General features: G+C 32.7%; 2 protein-coding genes across 3 annotated transcripts; one reads left to right on the top strand and one right to left on the bottom strand.

Annotated features, from left to right (window-relative positions):
• Positions 1–3158: 3158 nt before the first annotated feature.
• Positions 3159–9617, bottom strand: LOC110661190 (soluble inorganic pyrophosphatase 6, chloroplastic). Its single transcript, XM_058151325.1, has 6 exons — positions 9261–9617; positions 7720–7880; positions 5928–6028; positions 5668–5849; positions 4583–4681; positions 3159–3491 (listed from the first exon to the last, which is right to left on the bottom strand). The coding sequence occupies exons 1-6, from the start codon at positions 9525–9527 to the stop codon at positions 3399–3401; spliced, it is 903 nt and encodes a 300-aa protein (XP_058007308.1). The 5' UTR covers positions 9528–9617; the 3' UTR covers positions 3159–3398.
• A 3467-nt stretch (positions 9618–13084) lies between these two features.
• Positions 13085–22414, top strand: LOC110661189 (probable protein S-acyltransferase 23). 2 transcript variants are annotated; one of them, XM_058151327.1, is made up of 14 exons: positions 13085–13470; positions 13674–13814; positions 14764–14876; positions 15933–16012; positions 17065–17228; positions 18073–18211; positions 18310–18409; positions 19336–19393; positions 20039–20134; positions 20440–20517; positions 20641–20739; positions 21119–21197; positions 21295–21443; positions 21821–22414. In XM_058151327.1, the coding sequence occupies exons 1-14, from the start codon at positions 13225–13227 to the stop codon at positions 22007–22009; spliced, it is 1731 nt and encodes a 576-aa protein (XP_058007310.1). In that variant the 5' UTR covers positions 13085–13224; the 3' UTR covers positions 22010–22414. The 2 variants fall into 2 exon arrangements, with proteins under 2 accessions (XP_058007310.1, XP_058007311.1); XM_058151328.1 differs by lacking the exon at positions 20039–20134 and having other exon boundaries at positions 13086–13470.
• The last annotated feature ends 388 nt before the right edge of the window (positions 22415–22802 follow it).

Here is a 22802-nt window from a genome sequence, read left to right on the forward strand (position 1 = left end):
CCTGTTTGATATTGAAGTTTTAAATGAAAAAAATATTTTTTTTTCTTTAAAAAAAAATATATTTTAGAGGTTAAAAAAATAATTTAAAAAAATAATTTTGTTTTTTTAAAATTTTTAAGACTAGAACATTTTAAATTTAATTTTAAATTAATTTTTAATAACTTCTAAATAATATATTTAAAAAATATTTTTTTAACCGCAGTTTTAATAGTAATATTAAACAGCCTTCGTTAACACTGCCCAATTAAAGCTCAAGAAAGGGATTGATAGGATAATTTAAAAAAAAAATCTAGCAAAAATATTGTTTAAGCAAAGATATTTGATAGCATAATTCATTTAGTTTTTGAATATTATCATAATTAATATTTTTATCTTTTTATTTTGAATAATTATAGTCCTATATATATATATATATATATATATATATATATATATATATATATATATATATATATATATATATATTAATTCAGATTCGCACTGGACAGACTTACAAAGAGGGCAAAGTGGTCCTTCTCATGTTTTAAAGGTATTCCATGCCCAGAACTCGAATCCCATATCACTGATTAAAAAAGAAGGGACTTTTATCATCCAATCTCATCCCTTGAAGGTTGTAGTTTTATATATCTTAGTCATAAATTAAAATTTTTAAATACTATTTCTATTAATAAATAAGAAATTATTATTTCATCCTTAAATTTTATTATTATTTAAAAATACATTAAATTATATTTAAAATTTGATTCTGTTTATAAAAAAATTAATTCACTCATTTTTAGCCCATTTAACTATTAATTAATGCATAATTTCATCCAATTTTAAGCATAAAAATTAATTAAAAAGTTTTGATTATTGATTAGAAGATTATGAGATTTAATTGTTGGTTGTGATTACTATTTGAGGAGAAGAGAGAAAAGGCAAAACAATGTAGAAGGAGATGAGAGAAGAGAGAGAAGATAACAAAGGGACAAGAGAAAATAAGAGTAAAAAGAAAAAAAAAATACAAGACGAAATAATAAAAAAAGGAAAAAAATAGTACATAATAATATATAAAATTAAATAATAATTTATTTTTAATACTATAAATTTAATTTAAAATATAAATTATAAATTTTGTAACAATTTTCTTCCTAGTGAAGTAAAGTCATAATAGCGATTAATGGATGAAAAGAAAATAATAAAAGAAAAATAAAAAAAATATGGAAAAAATAAAGTTTTTTTTTTTTATATTTAGATATAAAAAGAAAAATATAAAATATAAAATTATTTTTTAAATAATAAAATTATAATTTTATCTCTAAATATTAAAAAAATTTAAAATTATATAAATATTTTATAATTTTAAACATTTTTCTCTAATTTAAAAAGGAAATGATAAATTTATTTTAATATATTTTAACTATAAAAATCATAAAAAAATTAAACAATTTTGAAAAATTATTCTTAATAGTATTTAAATAATATATATAAATACTTTTCCAAACACAATTTCCCATCCTTCTCCAATAATTCAAAGTTAAAAAAATAAAAATAAAAATAAAAATACCCAATTCCTGTGGTCTTGAACTCACCTGATTTTTACTTATTTCCCCACCAACAACAGAAACAACAGATTGAAACCCACAGACTTTCTTTGCCTGTTTTTATCCAAACCAACCATCAGATTAGTGTGCGCTATAAAAATAAGTCACTTTCCCAACCATTTTGCTTGGCTTTCTTTCCTTCAATGGCTCCAACAGCAGCAATGCTAATTCTTTCCACCCGTATCAAACCAACGTCCTCACCATCCCTTCCTCCTTCAACCATCCCGGCAACCTCTTTCTTTAGGGTTAAGTTCCCTGCAGTGAAATGGGTCCAACAAGAAAATACTATCTTCAAAGGAAGTTTTCAGGAGAAAGAATCATCAACGGTTGATACTTCTTTGCCTCCTGGTGATTCTGCTACAGAAAAAAGGTTTGAAGAAGCTCTTGAACATAGCTGCTGGTCGTAAAGATGGTTTAAAATTTCTTTTTCTTTCTTTATTCTCCTTTTTCTTTTTCTTTTTCTTTTTAGACACTGTAGTATAATTTTGTTTGGAATTGGTAGGGCTGGCGTTCTAACTTGTGTAAAAATCACTTCGCTGATCATGAAATACAAGTTGTTTTACATATGGTGGTGTAGATGTATTATCATGTATGATAATGAAGGAATCTCTGATGAAAATATTTGAATAAGAAGGAAACAAGTCTTGATGAAAATGGGCTTGCAGATCTGTTGATTCTAATGAATTCATTTCTGGGTAGATCAAAACTACCAGTTACCACAAGAAATCAAGAAGTCTTATTCTAAAAGAAAACATTAATTATGATAGCAAGAAGCAAGCAGAGTGGCAACATTTTCTTTTCCCTTTCTGGGTTCTTCAGGGAAGGGAGCAAAGAAGCTGATTTTGCATGGGACTGGGTGCCTCACAAGCCACAATCTGCACTCCCCTGAATCCTAGCCCCATACTACATGAGATTTGAGGCGTAAAATGGTAACTATTATCCACCTTAGGAATGCAAGTATCTATCTATTACAGGGAAGGTGATATTTTACTCATTGTGAAAAGGATAGTGACAATTCGAGGAATTGGTGGTGCTAGCTTGTAATTAGGTTTGGCTAACCTGAAAGTTCAAAACAATCCGAAATCTTGGTATTGAAATTATATCAATTTAATTTTGAACCCTGAATTCAAATCGACTTAGATAAGTTAAAAGCTCAGACTGAATAAAACTAGCCCGTCATTGTCTTTAGGTATCAATTCTGCCCACAAGAAACCATAGACTTGCGAGGGCAATACATTTTCTATCCACCATAGAAAGAGCCAAAAACATTATAACAAACCATCATCATCATTGAAGAACAAGTGTAACCCAGAGGAGAAAAGAAAGAAAGAAAGAAAAAGAGAATTTTTAAGATCCGTAAAACATCTTCAAATGCCAATGCCATAAGCCAGCTATTTTACATAAGAAATATCTAAATTCATCCTCCAACGCCATAAAATTTGGAACAAGAGATGAATAAGTTCCGCTCATGTGAGTAGAAACCCCACACTAAGCTCCGCCCTGGATGGGTTGTTCAAAAATTATCATTCACTTGCAATTTTTTTTTTGTTTTATTCAATGCAGGCTCAACGAAAATAATAGTAATAGAAATATAGAATTAACCTCAAAATGTGAACAGTGTTTTGAGTTTTGACTGTATGGAATACAAAGAAATCATAGGACCAATGGACTATTCATAATAATGTGAAAAAAAAATGTTTTGATATCAACATACAAGACTACAGAGGGGCTGGCTTTCCAGAAGGCAAAACTCTGGTATGTCGAAACCCATGCAATGCTACTTCCAGCTTCAACTCTACTTGAAGGTTCAAGCAATTATAGAAGTGAGAGATCTCCAGCAGGAATTGATCTCTTTACTAGTTTAGCCCAAGATTCGTTTGTTTCGGTGATGACCTTCAAAGCATAATCCTGCTCATCACAGAGAAATCGTAATCAAAGAAGAACATTGATCATTATAATATAAAATAGTTAGTGTAGAGGAAGAGCATCACTCCTATTCCAGTGTATGATTATACCATATAGGAACTTGCTATTACTATTATCTGATTAAGCACACAGCATCATCATACATCAATACCCATGTGCTAAGCAGCTGTAGTATCCTTCTTGCCAGCACAATAATCTCTTAGCCCAGGCTACTAATCTTGCATAAGAGAAGATGCGTGATTATTGTTAAAGAATATGGCATTCAATTTATTCCTCAGTTAGTATTGGATCCAACATGTGCAAAATGAAATTAACAAAGACATTTTCATATCAAAACAAAGCATACATGTATGCATAGTAACACCTCACAGCAAGCCTATCCCACATAGGGGTGAGCATTCGGCTAACCGAACCGAACTGAACCAAATTTTCAACTAACCAAATTATTAACCGACTCTAAAAATATTAACTGAACTGAAACAAAATTGAAAGAAAACCGAAATTAACCAAAACCGAAAATATTCAGTTAGTTATCGGTTATAACTGCACTAAGCGAAAAACAAATATATATATATATATATATATTATTAATTATTTAATAAAATATTAATAACAATATATTTATATACTTTTTAATTTATAAAAAATAATAATATAATTTAATATTAATAAGTTAATAATTATAAGTTTAATATTATTATAAAATCATAAAAATAATAATTATATATAATATAATATTAATAAAATTATAATTAATATATTAATTAATTAAAATTCAGTTATTTCGGTTAGTTCGGTTAACCAATCAAAGGCAACCGAACCAATAACCGAAAACCAAAAATTTTTATTATTACTAACCGAAAACCAAATCGAACTAAATTTATTCTTATCAAAATAATTGAATTTCATCAATTCGGTTCAATTTGATTATTCGGTTATAACCGAATAATGCACACCCCTAATCCCACATAACATTTAAATTAAAAGGGAATAGAAGAGGAAAACAAATCAGAAGTGATATAAACGTTTCAGAATCGTTAACAACAGAAGTAGATTTGGGGAAAAATTATTACCTTGTTTGCTGCCTTATTGCCGAGACCAAACTTGTTGGCAGGCTTACCATCAGGGATCTTGTAGTCTCTGAACCAGTCCCTGATTGCAGTGAGAGTGCCCTTGTAAAAACAACAGCAGGTTAGTTCAAAATTATATTATGTGGTAAAGAAATGATTATGTTGTTTATGATAACAGTATCAGTACATCAATTTCAAAAATTCAGTTAGCGTCTAGGGCCATATTTGCCTTAAACTCAAAATCCAACGCATATATTCTAAATTGAAGTAATCTTAGCACATGTTCGCCTGGGCATAATGCATACCATAGTCAATACAACCTGACGCAATATTGAAAGAAGAATCAAATAGATAGGAATTGTATTCAGTGTAGAATTAGGAAGTTTAGAGTTTTATTATTTAGGAATTATATTATTATTAGATTTATTACTATTATTATTTTAGTTTTTTTTTGTTTAGAATTCTTAATTAGAGTTGGAATTTCGGCTCTTAATCCTAATATAATTAGGGTTACAAAAATCCATAAATAGGGCTTAGAATCTCTACTTATTTACTAGAAAATAATAATAAACCTAATAATAGAATTCCTAAATAATAAAACTATAAACTTCAAAATTCTACAATGAATAAAATTCCTAAGTTAATTCTTCTTCCAATACTTCATCACAATGTCATCAAAATCAGATGTTAATCTATGGCTGCCACTATCAACAAAAATCAACATCTCCAACCACATATTCTAGTTGTCCTCAAATATCTGTCCACTTCTTTATCATGACTTACTAACTTTATGCCAAAATTATTTATTATTTGTGTCAATTATGCCGACAAAGAAAACCTTTGACATAGACCCACCCTTTTGTAAACACAGTCCAAATATTTGGCACTAAAATATCTCGCAAACCATGGCTTCAGGAAAGCCACCCTGTACAACGCTAAATGATCGCATTAGCTGAAGTTAACAAACGGTTATAGATAATCATTTCCCATTATATAGAACCTTTTCTTTCTGATCATTTGGGTAGCATATGGCAAAACAACAGTTAGCTAGATTATGGATTTACAAAATCAAATTGCAGGATGCTTACTGGGAAATGTTTCTCTACATCATCAACATCATTCACAAGAGAAGCTCGTGGATCATCCAATGAGATGGCAACAATTTTCCAGTCAAGTTCACCCTCATCAATCATGGCTAAAGCAGCCAAGGGCTTGACCTTCAGAATTTCACCAATATTTCCCCGTCTTTCACCAATCTCAACAACATCAACTAAAAATTAAGAAAACAATGTTACTAAATTGAAATGTTATCGTGCAGAAAGAGCAGATGCTGAAACAAATTATGGACCTGGATCATTATCGCCAAATGCCCCTTCCACTTCATGGTTTGCAAAAGAGGGGTCTTCCCATGTTTGTGGAAGCAATCCATAGTTCCAGTTAATGTTGTAGCTGAAGCAAAGGAATGAGTGAGGATTACACCACAGATTATACAAATACTGAAACAAGTGCAGGATAAAACTGAATTTCTAAATATGGCATTGCTTATCCTGAAGGTGCAAGTGGAGCGCTGCTAAGAAGGGAAACTACAAAACTTATCAATCCAACTACACAAGCCGCTAAGACCCAAATAGTTAGGGATTAAGGCTCAGTTGGGTTGATTGCACAAGCTTCTATAAGTAAGGACATGCACAAGAAGAGCATAACAGTCATGAAAATTGCATGCCAACTACAACAATCTAAACCAAAAGTATGAGTTTAAGAATAGGTCTAAAGCTTTATATTATTTTCAAGGTGATATGAATACACTATGCATTCAAACAGTTTCTGATTAAATAAAAGTAAAATGCAGTAAATGAGACTCCAGTTTGTTTTTTTGGTGTCGGTTCAATTTTGTGTTATCTACTCATTTAAAAAATGAGATATTGTAAAGGCCATTTCAGTTCAGTTCTTGGACTACCAGATTAATAAATCTAATCCCTGGATTTACATGCTTTTAATTAATCCTCCTATTAAAAGTTGGAATTGAATAGAAACAAGCAAGCGTCTGGGTTCAACATGCAAGATGCATCAGTAAAAATACTAAAAAAAAGTATATTCTTACTCTAAGATGGCAGACATGCAATACACATTTCTTCATGTGGTCAAATGAGGAGGAAAGAGATAACTCGGGAGCCTTCCAACCTAGTATTGTACAACCAGACCAGTCACTCTCATATCTGCGTTATACTTTACTTTGATTGTGATCAGATGTATAGTGGTGATTGAGTAAGCAAAGATTAGACAATTAAGTCCTTGAAGGATTGTGAATGGACAGTCGTCATCATGAGAAACTTGATCAAAAAAATGTTTTTGGCATTATTGAAAAAGCAAAGTCTAGCTTGTGTAGATGTGAGAATGAGAATAGGAACTCAAGCTAGGAAACTTTGGACAATCAAATGAAGATTTTGGGACTCATACTTTTATATAAGAACTGAGAATATACACAAAATGTTAAAAAATTTGAAGAAATAAGGTAACGAACCATGCTCAATGCACAACTTTGAGAGGAATGCGTAGATTGAGGGAATTAACAATCAGTTGAAAGCTATAAGCATCAATCAAGCTTTCCATGTTGTTGAGTGAGGGAATTTCCCTGCTTATTATGATAGACTGGTTGAACGTCAAAAGGCCTTACCGTCTGCCACAGCCTCAATCCACAATGTTAGCTGTAGTGATCAGTGTGATATGCATGATCTAAATACAACAAAAACAACTAAGTCTTAATCCCAAACTAATTGGGGTTGGCTATATGGATACTTTTTCGCCATATACATGGATCTAAGTGATGAAAAATTTTACCATATCCAGATTCCAGAGTAAGATGGAAACAGTTATGTACTTCATCCAATAGCCTATGGCAACACATGTATGAATCAACATTAATGATTCAGAGAGAGATAGACAACCAACAAAACCAAAGATATTCCCAGCATCCTTAATGTCGAAGGTCAGCAGTAGACATTCTTGAGTGCAAGCCAATTTCACACCCCAACTGACAGCAAACCTTACAGTTCCTTCCATAATTGCAATTTCTCGAAACCAATAGAGGCTTCATTTTGAAACTAATAAATAAAATATTAAAAAGAAAAAGGAAATCTTACGGGTAGTATCTAAGTTTTCCCTTTTTCGTGTCCTGCTTGATGGGAGTGAATTGCTCATCAGTGGCAACCTCCATCTTTGCACTTGTTTCTTTGGGGATTTCAACAACAAAGTTGAACACACCGTCACCCAAGTGCAAAGGTATATCATGCCAAGGAGAAACCTGCATGGCAAACAATAACTACGTCTCAGAAACTAGATAAAACTGATACAATGGACGAAACTATTGCTAGATTATTTCAGAAATCTTGTGTTTCAAAAATACAATGGCTGTATCATATACACAAGAAAAAAAAAATACACACTATCTCATGCACTATCTTAAATGGATCACATGCACATAAACAAATAAATTTAACATAAAAACCATCAAAAACATGAAAAGGAAGTGCTTTGAGCCGTTGAAGAAATCCAAATCATATGTAATCGTCCAATGGGAATATACAAGTGTGGAAGAAAAAGATGAGATGAGTGAAAGACATATAAGTAGTAAGAACCCACAAACTTGGCTTAGGTTTTGGGTTTGAATGTGGTGTCAAACACACTAGTGTGTTCTTTCATTCTTTCCTAAAGACCTATCAAGAAGGATTCTCTCTAGCTACTTTAAACTCTCCAGATCTCTAACAAGTGATATAAGAGTCTTGGTTTGGCAAGGGATATGGTATGAGTCTTGTTTTGGCAAGGGATGAGTATGAAAACAGTAGCAAGTGATTCTCGTGATGCTCTCACAAGTGAATAAAAGAGTTAAGCGACCCTGGGTAGGCCCAATGCAGCAGGAAGGCACTCTTCTGAAGAAGAGTAGATCGATTCCTTACACGTGATGGCTCTATCGATTCGGTACAGGTGATGGCTCTAGCATCTCTCTTAGAGGTGGATGCTCGGGTGGGTTTAAGGGGGAGCAGACCCGGTAAACTCAATGTAGAAAAAAAATTTACATTATTTGAGAGGGGAGACTTGAGAGGGAGATTGTTGGGAATATATAAGTGTGTAATTACACAAAAAAAAAAAAATATATATATATATATATATATATATAAGATGAGTGAAAGGACTCTATTGCTTTGGGTTTCTATTGCTTTGGGTTGAATGTGGTGTCAAGTCCCGTATTCTTTCATGATACCCACTAAGATTAAGATGGTGTCAAGTCACGTATTCTTTCATAATACCCATTAAGATGGATTCTCCCTAATTGCTTTGAGCTCTCCAGATAACATTTTTCTATTGAATTTTAGATTTTGCTCTAGTCCCAGAAGTAATTATAAAAAAAGATTGGAAATTTACCACAACCTATTACATTATTTTCTCGGAAAACAAAAAGAAATTAGATGGAAATTAAGCAAACTCCAATCAAAGACCAAAAATAGAGACAACAACTAAAAAAGCAATCATATGCCCCTTAAACTCCATTTTAACAGAAAAAACGATACTACAATCAACAAGTTTCAGGGAATATAAGATTCACCCACTTCATTTTCTTTAAATTCCCACATTCTTGGGGGGGAAAAAAGCCGAAACAATATCAGAGCAGTTCATAGGGAAACACCTTTTTCCCGGAGTTATCACGGAAGAAGACACGATAATCGAGCGTCTCAGGCTGACCTTCCTCCTTGATCTGGAATTCAGGCTTATGTAAAGCGGTACAAGTGAAAAGCGATCTCTTGGAAGAGGACAAGGACAGTTGCCTTGTCCCACTAAAGCAGAATCCTCTGAAGTGAGGCCTTTGGTTCAAAGCGAATGTTCTTCTGAGAAGAAAGCAAGATGTTGTCGCATTGGTCGCAGCAGCTGCTGCCATCACTCTGGCGGCCGCCATTTGACGTCGGTGAGGTAAACGGAAATGGATATTGGGAGATATTGATTTGTTCTGTAGTCTCTGATAGACTGACTATTTTTTTGAACCTTTGAGCCACACAGAAGAAAGGAACAAACAAGTAGCTTGGTCCCGATATGCTGCGTCGTCGTTTCTTAACTAAGGGCTTCCGTGGGACCGTAGCAAAAGCTTTTTCTATTTTTTAAATTTCATTTAATTTGTGGTTAATATTGTGGGGACCACAGGTTTTTTTTTTTTTTTTTTTTTTTGGGTCGAAGGAAAATCGTTGAATGGATCTGCTAGGAATCTTTGGTCAAATGCAAGAGTCTAGCTCAGGGTATGCTCTTATTGGTTAGAACAAAGATTCTAACCAATGCCGGGTGAAACCTGGAATCAGGCTTGGCTAACAAGGGCCTTTCATACTTGCCCTGAAAGAGAAGGTGACCAACAGGGTACCACTCCTTCGAGGCTGCCAACCGATCTGCACTTAGAAGCTTCAAAGCAATTTGCAGGGAAGGACAACTCAAAGGGAAGCATCACCACCGATCTTGATTCTCTATAACCCAAACATGCAAAAAACCCAAAACAAATCTCATCACAAAGGGGCACTGAAACTCCATTAATAGGAGACTTACAATACATAACAAAAAAGAAAAAAACCAACTAAAGGAAAACACAAAGCATAAACAAAGAGATAGGGGGAGGATAGATGGCCAAAAGGCGAAACCTATCACTGAAGACTTGTAGAGACAGAAGAGAAAAAGTATTTTAGAGAAAGAAGCGTTTTTAGTAACGATTTAATCTATGAATTTTATTTCCACTGATAAATTGATCCTTTTGTTAATATGTGGTTCAATTTGTTATTTGTTATTCTTAAAATGTCAAAATCCCCCTATGATAAAAAAAAATTAAAAAAAAGTAATGTTAGATTTGAATAGAGAAATTTGACCATATGAATTTAGATTTGGACTAAATCTATAATAAATGAAAATGGATTTGAATCCCATTTAAAAATTAAAGATTTAAAATAATTATTTTTATCTTATTATTTAAAATTTGTCTCGCTATAATAAAATATATTAGCTCTATATGATATCACAACTTTTAAACGCTTTCGTGTGTTATCATGTGATAATTTTTTTTTGAAATAAAGTTCATAATTTATTTCAAATGAAATAAAATTTGGCACAACTTAAATCTATCGAATGAAGTGGTAGACTTTACAAATCTTAGTGATAGACTTTACAAATCGTCCACTAAGAGTATGTTTGGGAAGAGAGAAAAGTAAGAGGGGAAAGAAAATATGAGGAGAAAATAAATTTATTTTTCATTCTTTTGTTTGGATTGAGTAGAAAGTAAAGGGGGAGAGAAAATAAAATTATTTTATTTTTTTCTTCTTTCTCTCCAAAATGGGGGGAAAGTAAGAGAAAAATGTTGAAAAATATAAAAATACCTCTATACTTAATAGTTTTTTTTTTAATTTAAAAGTAAAATTATAGTTTTATTATTCATAAAACAACTTTTCCTCTTATATTTTTCTCTCCCAATCCAAACAAAGGGAAGAAAAATAATTTTTATTTTCATTCCTTACTTTCCCATTTTTATTTTTCTTCCCTCTTTTATTTTTCCTCTCCCCTTCCCAAACACAGTGCAAATTTAATAGATATGCTAATTGAATCTTACCAACTGAACATACTCTCTTTGATAGCCCACCATCAACTTTTAATTATGACAAAAATACAAGCTAATCAAAAAGCAACGATTGATTATAAAAGAAGGTATTGAACATGAATAATAAAGTGAGCTTCTTATATGCAGTAATGTCTCTAATTACTCTTTCTTCTCTTTCAACTTATTTCCATCCAACAAGGATGGAGGTTTTTCCCATTTATTCGCTTTAGCTACGACTTTGGGGCTTATGAAACTTGGTTGTTCAATTGAAGATAGGAGCCTTGCCCGCACCCTGTCAATAATGACTACCTTATTCTACTTCTCAGTGATTCATAGGTCCAACTATGAAGCCTGTATATCCAACCATTGCTCTACAGATTGCGCTATGAGCAACGATAGTACTGGAGATGGCTAATAATTAAATACACTAAAAACACTAAAAAATAGTACTTCTTTAGATATGATAAAATAGTTTTTCCTTATTTATAGAGATGTGATGAGATCCATATTTATAGAGAGGTGGGATCCATGTTTATAGAGAGATGGTGCATGTATATCGGGTGTATCTAATAATCTCTCGCTATAGACACTATTAAATGTAAGTGATGCTCATCTTGCGCTCTTTTCTAAAATGGTCCCTGATCCTCTGAGATATCCATGTATTTTTTTTTAGATCTGCTTATGATAAGTTATTAAATATATAAATATCACATATTTATACAATAAACCAAATTTAGACAAAAATTTCTCAATACTTATAACCCAACATATTGCCTTGTTGGTCCATGGATTGCAAGGCTCTTTGAAATAAAATATTTTATTTAAAAAAGGAAATTTACAATTTAACCTCTGAATTTTGCCTTATATTATACTTTAGTTTTTAGAGTTTAAAAAATTAATTATTTAATCTTTAAATTTTGTACAATATTACACTTTAGTTAATGAGTTTTTGAAAAATAATTTAGTCCCTAAATTATGTGCTATATTATAATTTAGTTTTTGTAATTTTAATATATAGAACAATTTAGTCATTATATTAATGGATGAACTTGTTATAATATTAAAATTATAGAAATTAAATTACTTTATATATCAAAATTAAATAGACTAAATAATTCATTTTTTAAAATTTTATGAATTAAAGTGTAATATAATAAAAAATTTAAGACTAAAGAATAAACTTTTTAAAATTTAAAAACTAAAGTATAATATAAAATAAATCTAAGACTAAATTTTAAATTCTCCTATTTGCCATATTATAAAAAAACTTGGAATCATATACCATTTTCCCTTTCTCAAGGGCAATTTTGACATGAAAATTTTTACCAATTGTCTTGTAGAATCAAAGATTTACTAATAGCAATTTTTTTTTATCACAAAAAAATAAGGACTCTCCCGGTGATAGTCATAGTCTTTTTAGGCCCGTGGCCTAGGATCATCGGTTGATATTTCTTAATTTAACCTAACTCAATAAGAAATAACTTATCACCGAAGCTTAAGGTGGTACCTAATGAGGCGAACCACTAGACAATTTATAGCCGACTCTTATTTTACTCTTAAATAGAGATAATATTAATTTATTATATTAATGTGAAAAGTCAAAATAAAATAGAATAAGATCGTTTCGCTAAATTAATCGTCAAGCTAACACGCTCAATAACTAATGTCAGATTAAATCTCATTTTTACAGGACGATGAATTTACTAATCAAAGTAAAATTTGAGAATCATTATCCGAATCTAAAATAGGGTTAAAATTTTTCTATACTAAAATGATTTTGTTGTAAATGACCTTATTCTAAATTAGACCGCCGAATTATTGGCTGGGGTTTTAATCCAAACTTGACGATAATTAAATTAATTTAATTAAGCTAATTATTTAAAGAGGGGGAAAAAAAATAATAAGACCGCTTGTCGATTCGGAGAACGAAACTCGCTGCTGCCATTTCCAATCAGGCAGTAAACCCTAAACCTCCAAAATTCAGAAACCCTAATTGGATTCTATCCCGCATGCATTGGTCAATCTACGTATGGCATCTTCAGAGATCGAGGTAGTGTCATCGGAATCCAAAACGCAGCCGGAGCAAAGTCCTAATGGCAACGCACCTACTGTGATCGATGTTTTCTCCGCTTCTGCTTATGGAGATTTGGAGAAACTGTGCAGATTTGTTGAACAGGACGGTGCTTCTCTCTCTAAGCCTGATGGCAATGGGTACTATGCTCTCCAATGGGCTGCTCTCAACAACTTCGCTGATATCGCACAATACATAATCGAGGTAGTGTATTCCATCTTTTTTTTCCAATTAAGGTTTGTAATATTTTCCTGAATCGTTGTTAGTCTTGTTGTGTTAATTGACACCTAATTTGTTTAATTTATTTGAATGTTCTGTTTATGTGTGTGAGAAATGCTTTTGGCTGGTGGATTATGTTATGGGGTTGGTTGGGACTAAGTTGTATGTCTTTGTTGTTCTGTTTAAAGCACGGGGGCGATGTGAATGCAGCTGATAATATGCAGCAGACAGCATTGCACTGGGCTGCGGTTAGGGGTTCAATTGCTGTGGCAGATGTGCTGTTGCAGAATGGAGCTCGAGTCGAGGCAACTGATATAAATGGCTATCGGGTAAATTTTTCTTTATTTCCTAATTGATATCATTTCTTTAAGCTTTCAAGTGCCTTGCCGTATTGCCGTATGAATGACTAAGCACAGTCATAAGGAAGAAATGTTGCTTTTAATAGAAAGGGGATCTCCGGGAAGTTTGATTGTGATGCTTCATGGATTCTGTTACTTGTTGCAAAAAAAAATACTTATGCTTCTTGCATGATGAGTATGGCTATAGCACTCAGTTTGTTTTAGAAAATATTAAGGAATATTCTTTAACAACTATGCTTGACCTCCTTTCAGTTATTCTTGTTGGGCAGTCTCTTCATGATATGGACCGTTGAATGTTGAGGAACTTAGAACATACTGTGGCATCAGTTAATCTGATTTGCTTGAAATTTTGAACTGTTAGAATTACTCTGCTTGGGCCTGGGCTTTATGTTTTCCAGAACTTTAGGTCATACATTTTTTTTGGTGGACGTTTTGTTAATCTCTTCACACAGCTTGTCTGTAGGCCAATGAAGAGAAAAGGTTATTTTGAACAGCTTTGATAGCCTTAGTGAATTATTGCTAATTCTTAATGTAAATACTTGATATTGTGGAATGATCATTCAAGTTTGATGCAGCTGAAATTGAATTGATTGGCAAATGCTTAGTTGTATTGATATGCATTTCTCAATATTTCTGAGACCATATGCACGTTTGGTTCAATATGACACCTTTTACTATTGTTGTAAAAAATGCTTTGTGTGACTATAAAGCCTTACTCTTAATATTATTTAATTTCATTACCATTTTTACTCAATTTTAGCCTTCTGGAAATATCTATATTTATTTTATAGTTGTTCTTCTTGAAATTTTCTTCTCCAAAGTTAGGTATTTAATCATCACCTTTTTCATATTTCCTTACTCCTTTTATTTAAGTTAGCACTTGTAATATAGTCTTCTAATCTTAATTTCTCTGCTGCAGGCAGTTCATGTTTCTGCCCAGTATGGACAAACAGCTTTCTTAAATCACATTGTTGCAAAGTATCATGCTGATTTTGATGCACCAGACAATGAAGGGAGGAGCCCTCTTCATTGGTATGCTAAAACACTATGGATAAGTAGTTTATACATACTTGTATTTATCATTCTGACTTTGACATGGAATACTGGGAAATTGTGAAAAATCTTTTGTTTTGATGCAGTTGCATTTTGTTGCAAATTTTGCAAAATCTGTCACCCTCCTTCCCTTTTGTATGCCTGAATAATTTACTTCCCCCTATACGTGGCTGGAAATGGATTGTTCATATTGTAAAAATGTTATTTTCTAGTATCATATGGAGAATATGTCAATCTAGAGGGTGAAGTGGAGGGAAAAGATGTATTTAATGCACTTAAATTAATTTGAGATTAAGCTCCATTGAGCACTCACTTAAGTTTAAGGGCATAAGCACATGATATTTGATATTTATATTAATGTAATAGGAGATTTATAATCTAATTATTATCTATATGGTTTCTTGAACACAATTCAAGTTATCATTTTCAACATCTAGGAGAAATATAATAAATTTTAAAATATACTGTACTACCTGCTTCACCTTTAGTGGGGTTAGGATATTAGGCTACGTGACTGAAATTTGTGGGGTGAAATTTTATCATTACCTCATACAGGGCTGCCTTGAGTATTGTGATAATTACATGTGGTGGTATCAGGCAACTCAAGTTTTCCCAATTCCATCTTCTGCGATGATTTTGAATGTCTAGTTTCAATTTTTTTTTTTTCTATTTCAAAAAAGTCCCAGGACTCTCTAATTCCATGTTTGCAAGTGTACATCTTTTTTTATTATTATTCTCTGGAATAGTTTTGATATGTGATGTGTGTCCCTAGTTCCTTACCGTATTACTCTGTGTTCAAAATAGAAGGCAATTAATGGCTCTCTTATGTTAGAATCAGTCTATATTGTTCAAAAATTTAGGATTCTTAGCTGGTTCATAACACACAAAGGTGAGCATTCCACATGGGGGTGTAATTTCAAAATGCTCAGACTTGATTTTGGAGCTTAAATTATGATCTCATGTGCTCTAGACTTTTCTTTTGAAAATGTGTGGATGCATGAGTGCAAAGCTTATTCTCGTGATGCTGTCTGCCAGGGCTGCATACAAGGGATATGCTGACACGATTAGATTACTTCTATTTCGAGATGCAAGCCAAGGAAGACAGGATAGAGAAGGTATAAATGGAAAGCTCAGATTCCCCTTTTTTCCCCTATTTGTATTTAACATCTTGCAATTATTAGTTCTCATCCCCTTCAAAATTCATGTGAAATGTGGCTCTGGATTTATGTGACTATCACTGCCTAATGTAAATACATTACACTACCTCTCTCTCAATTTGCTTATCCTATTCGGGGGCTTTCCAGCCATTGAAATTATCCCCTTTTTTGTTTAAAATATTGTCATTAGTTACAAATTTGTGAAGTTCTACAGAAATTGCTTGTTCAAAGTTTAAAGTGGACAAAATAATTTGGGATATCTCAAATGGGAAAGATTAAGAAACACTCCAGGAGAGAATATCATGTGCAGATTAAAGAGACTGGATCCTTGTAGTATGTATATTTGGTTGCTGCATTCATATTGATCAAGCAATGCTTTCATCTCCTTTTGTTGGGCAGAGGGCATGGCTTCCTTCAGACAAAAGGAAAGAACAAATGACAAAATGAAATAGAAATCTAAAAGCTTGAAGTTGATACTACGATAAGAAAACATCTTGCATCTTACCAGGACTATGGGGGAGCTACCTTTTCTAATCTTTTTAAATAAGATAAAGAATTGGTTGATGGTAAAGTTATTGCCATTGTGCATTGAAGAGAATGGAAGGGATGAAACTTCCATTCAAATATCCTTTGGTAAGTGTTGATTAAATGACAGAATTAACCAATAAAGTTGTTATTTGTGGGATGATCATACTTGAAACCTGTTCCAATATCTCCCTTCACATTCTTTCCAATGTTTTTGGAGGGTTTTATTTATCCATTATCATGAGCCTGGTGTATCCTCTTATATTATGGAGTTTCCGAGATTATTGTTTCCAGCTTAATCTTTATCATGTTAAGATTTGATGCTACAGGGTAGATAGAACCAATGAAGATATTCTCATATTAACTTAAATTCCCAAGGGGTTGCATCTGTTTCTGGCATTTTTTTATTGTGAAAAAAGTAAAAAAAAATCTTTTTACTATGCATCTAAATAGCAATTCTGGTGTTGAATATCCAATGCCATCAGGTTGTACCCCTTTGCACTGGGCTGCATTAAGAGGAAATGTAGAGGCATGCACAGTTCTTGTACATGCTGGCACAAAGCAGGAGCTGACAGTGAAGGATAAAGCCGGATTTACTCCTGTTCAGCTTGCATCTGATAAAGGTCATCGGCATGTCGCCCTTTTCCTTGTACGTAACCTTGTATGGATAATATTGTCCTTAATAGAAACTTTAAACCAATCTGTAAATGTGAATACCTGTAAGGACTGAGGCTTCAAGAGCCTACAAGATTCCGTGTGTTTTTTTATCTGGGCAATATTTCATGCTGAAATTTGTGAGCTCCATTGCTAGGAATAGTTAACACTTGGATGTCAATAGTCTTTGGCCTTCAGTTTTTAAAATAGACATTTCAGATGTCACTGAATAATGAATATTTGTAGTTGTAGTAGACACTTGGCTTTCTCGCTGCAACTGGAGAATTAATCATGCACCATGCTTGACAGCTAATTTATTAGCTTCAATTCTTGTACCTCTGCCTTTGATTCTGTCTCTTCATCTTTTATTGCTTGACAGGAAAGTTTTTATATTTTTTACATAAGCCCCTATTGTTTTGGTAATATGCCATTTTGCAAAGAACAAATGCTTCCTCCCCATTATGTGAGATCATGGACTATGCATTAACATTCACATGAGAGCCACGAATTTCCATAGATAAAGGCATTGTGAAATGAAAAAAATTTCTCAGCTAAGAAAGCATAATTTCTGATGGAAACATTTGTTTAATGTGCATGCATTTGGAAAATGGTGTATGAGACATTTATTAGTGCAAATATTATTCTGGATGGTGGTTTGTAAATGTTTATCTATTATATCTATTAGACTTGTAGATTTTGAGAACCTCCATTCTACCACAATGGTCTAATTTTTAGTTTATCTATTTTGAATTCTGTTGTGGGAATATCTTAAATGATGTTGAGACTATGTGTCTTCACAAATAATAGTCAAGTATTTACATTGTTTTGATTTTGTTCAGTCTAATGCACAACGGGCACAAAGCAAACACTTGGGTGACAAAATTTGCCATGGGAAGATAGGCGGCATTGGTTATGCTCCCATCTTATTTTCTATTATAATCTTTCTTATGTTCCTCTTTGTTAATTCTGTTATTGCAGGTAAGATATTATGTTTCTTATATTTCTTGTTTATCTTTGATGGTGAATGTAAGTATCTCCTCTTGTTAATTATGATTATCCTTTCAATGTCATTCTAGCTCCAAGTCTTCCAAAAATAACGGCTATTGTTGGACTCTGGGGATGGACTGCTCTTTCCCTGGCTGTTGTTTCACTGATCATGTTCTACAAGTGTAGTAGGTAATTTCTGGTGCTACTATTGATTTATGGTTAGTTTTCATGTGGCATATGATGTAACATACCCAAAATAGTTTGAGATTTTTTAAGACTTAGTTGAGTGTATTTGTTTATTGCACAGGTTTCTTGTGTCTATATGATCTTATTTGTTGGATTAGCTGCTTCTTTTTACTTTGTGCTTCTTGTCCTTGGTCAGTATGTTGCTGTTGCTTTTCATCTATCTCTTACTCTCTATTCCTAAATGGGTAGAATTGCCAACTTCAACCTAAATTACCCAAATCTGGAAATTGCTGGACATAAAATCCATCATCAGTCATATCCGGTTGCTATATTTTACTGTATATGATCAGCTGACATTGATTATGCATTTCATTTTGACCAATGATTCTTCCTGTCAAATCTATCATCTGTTTGTGCCATATATTACAGGTTACATGCTAATATTTTTGAATTTGTGAGTGTTGTCAGATTATGCCTTTATGGCATGTTCATATCTGAGATTTATTAATTTGGGAACAAGAACCAAAAAAGAGTGAAAAAGACCTTTTAGATTGAAGAACTGAACTTCCTTGATCCATTGTTCCTAACTAACTTTTTTGTCCACCAGAACATCTATTATATTCTGCAATCTTTAGATTATACCATCAAACTTTACCTAAAGTAATTTGTTAAGTACGTTTGGGTTCAACTAACCAACATGTTTGTGAAACCTGCCACTTGGCTTATCCTAAAACTTGCTTGAGGTGCTTGTTGGTTTATCCTGTTAGAACTTAGATTCGCAGTTTCTGCTTCCTGTTATCACGTCTGCACTTCTAGATTTTTAGTTTTGCAGATTGTATATCTCTTTCATATTGTTGCTACTGATTTAAGTTCTTAAAAAATTTGTTGTCAGAATTTACTTCTTCATGTTCTTTCACAATTATCTGCAGTAAAGATCCAGGTTTTATCAAAAGACTTGAAGATTTGGGTAGAGATACAGATACAGAGGTATGCAGTGTCTTTGAATTATTTGTTTCTGTCTCTTTTTTATGTCAAATTGTCTGATTTTACAGAATATTCATGACATGTATCAGTTGTTTCTGTTAAAAACTTGTTCCGTTGCCAGGTAGAAATCTGAAATCCCTTTTTTTGGGTATGTTATGGGAAGTCGAAATCTGTATATTTGTCAGATATTTTATTCCTAATTAGTAGCATAATCATAGGTATTACATTCCTAATTAGCTAGATACAAAGTGTAAATATATGTATAGCAATTATTCTTGAAATATACAATAGAAAATTTCCTCTTAACAGGGTTTTTTTTTTTTTTTTTTGCTGTGTAGTTTTTGAAATTTAAGGAAAGAATGATACTAGAAAAATGATACTTTAACACCCTTTAGTTGGAAAAAGGGAATATGAGGAGAAACATAAGAACGAAAGAGAGGGACAGGGGTAAAATGGCATAGTTCTTTCTGCTGTTGTTGATTGCAAAGTGAGATAAGTGAGGAATGTGAAATTTCGTTTTGTTTATGGAAAAGAAAACAACAATATTATATGATTTTATATGGTCAAAAATTTTATAAAGGAAATGCAGAAAATAATTGGAAAACCTCTCTTCATATCACTCCTGTTTGAGTTGGGTGTAAATTTCAGGCATTAAAAGAAGTGGTATCTGTCTCGTTTCTTTCTTTCCTTGCTTCTACCTTAAACTGGATATTCTCAGAGGTCTTTCCTTCCTTTTCCTGCCAGGTTTCTTTTTTCACCCTTTCTCCTTCAAGCCAAAAGTAGCATTATGGTTGTCCTTTACTATTACTATTTGACTCATCATAGAAGGCATAATTTCATTTTTCAATCTATTTTATGTTCATTTTTAAATTTCAAGTCCTATCTTTGGATGTCTTAAGTGTATCATTCTTTGCAGCAGAGCAGTTTCTTATTATCAATGGTTATTGGTTTTATAATCAATATCTATTCAAATTCATGGCGATGCTTCTTTGGACCTCTTTTTTATTAGTTTACCACTCCATTAACTGATCTCTATTGGACTTATGTAGGATCCCTTATTAAATGTCGATCTGAACCACTCCTCTGTATGGATGGGTAATTGGTCTCAGCTTTGCCCTACCTGCAAGGTATGGTAAATAGACTTGATATTGAAAATAGTATTAATGTATTTTATTTGTCTGTCTAGTGATTTGTGCACGGTTTAAATATTGTCTTGACTAATTAGCGTTTGTTTCTAATTTTCTGTTCAGATAATTAGACCCGTTCGCTCCAAGCACTGCCCCTCATGTAAGCGCTGTGTAGAGCAATTTGACCATCACTGCCCTTGGATATCTAACTGTGTGGGGAAGGTGAGAAATTTGGTTCATAAGGATGCTTTTGTTTGGGAATGTTGGTTTTCTTCTTTAGTGGTGCTATTCTTTTGGATACCTGAATGTGAGTATGTCATTAGCTGCTGCATATGCTCTTATCCTGTGACAAAATCTGGAAATTTAGGAGATGATGTTATCATGCAGCTTTTTGTGGCATTGCTATTCTGCAAAATCCAAAGTTGACACAGAGATCTATGCAACTTCTGTTGGCTGTGCACACTTCTACACAGTTGTTTTGGACACTTGTAGAATTTGTCCTGGCCTTGTAATTCTTGCTATATTTATTAATGCACAATGATATGTGACTTGCCTATCAAATTTCTATCTTTTTCAATGTTTTCATCATTGTTGTTTGAAGAGGAACAAACGGGACTTCTTCATTTTTTTATGCCTGGGAACTTTGACGTCATTCCTTGGTGCTGCTATTACAGTTCAAAGTAAGTGGCTGCTAAAAAATACCTCCCCCTTCCTTCCCCCTTGTTCTACCTGTTAGTTTTTTATTTTTGTTAAGTATTTCCCTTTCTGTCATTACAGGAATTTGGACAGCTGTGGAGTCATTGCATACAGAAGGAAGATGGATTCATTATGTGGTTGTTCAACATCCTGGGGTTGTTACATTTTTGGTTTTGGACATGATTATTTTCATTGCTGCCACAACTTTAACCATAGCACAAGCGTCACAGGTAATTGACAAAAAAACCATGTGTTCTTGATTCTGAATTTTATTTTTAGTTTTCTGTCACCATTCTCTATTCATCATTTTTGGTCAAACAAAAGCAAGCTAGGTGGGCTTAAAATGTTGAAATATTGGTCCCTGCTGCTGCTTTGCACAGTGGGCTTGCGACATTCCTTAGTAAAGCATCTTAGCTTACAATATGTCACAACAGTTTGAAATGTAGAGGAATAATTCTTATGGATGTTATCATTGGCTTTGGATAATGCTTCCTTCCTTCCCACCTCTCTCTCAAGGGAAGGAGAGGTGAAATTGATTTTTGCAATATATGAGATTTGTGGTTAAAGCTCAGTGTTAATGAATTTCTTTTATGAATATTTTGTACAGATAGCTCGGAATATCACCACTAATGAACTTGCAAATGCTGCTCGTTATGGATATCTTCGGAGTCCAGATGGACGGTTTCGGAATCCGTACAACCATGGGTGCCGAAAGAATTGTGCAGATTTCCTTATTCAGGGCTATACAGATGATGATGAAATTGCTTGGCCACCATTACAGCAGGCTGCCAGCTAGAACTAATGCAACGACATGCTGCTTTGCTTGGTGGAATCCCCCTTGCAAATGCCAAGATCCTTGTACTGTTGTGCAGTTCTCATTCATATTGATGTATAAACTTGGCCATATACATAGTACAATGATCATTCCATGTACATCCAATCCCACAAAATAAAAATAGAAATTGATGTGAAATAATTAAAAATACCCCTTTCATGCTGTATTAGTAACTAGGTTTATTTTAGTTGGGGGTAAGTAGATTAAAGAAATATAACTTTTTGGGAAGTACAAAAAAGAGTCATGTTTGGTTTGTATTATCAAATCAATTTCCCAGGAAGTGGGTCATTCTACTAAATAGCACTTTTCTAATTTGTTATACTTGACGTATATCCATTCTTTTGAAAGAACTTATTATTTTGCCGATTTGTAGTAGTGGAATTTACATTCTACTACTGATGTTAATAATGTAATTTGAAGTGTAACAAATTAATCAACAAATTAGTTAACTTTCCAAACGATATAATTCACTTTCCAAGTTGGTTAACTTCGGGCTAGATTTGGAATTCATGTTTATTGGATTCATATTAGCCCAACTTGCTTGATTCATAGAATGTGAATATTATATATTTTCTATTATGGATAAAAGATTAAATAAATTCATGTACTTTTTTTTCTAAATAAAAAAATAACTTTCTAATTATGATTAAATACTTAATTTTTGAAAAATTTTTTTATTATTTTTTTTAATTTTTGTAATCAAAATATTAAAGATAATAATTTTAATATTATATAAGTTTTATTCATGTTCTAC

Source organism: Hevea brasiliensis, chromosome 8 (assembly GCF_030052815.1).
Source record: "Hevea brasiliensis isolate MT/VB/25A 57/8 chromosome 8, ASM3005281v1, whole genome shotgun sequence".
NCBI classification, from domain to species: domain Eukaryota; kingdom Viridiplantae; phylum Streptophyta; class Magnoliopsida; order Malpighiales; family Euphorbiaceae; genus Hevea; species Hevea brasiliensis.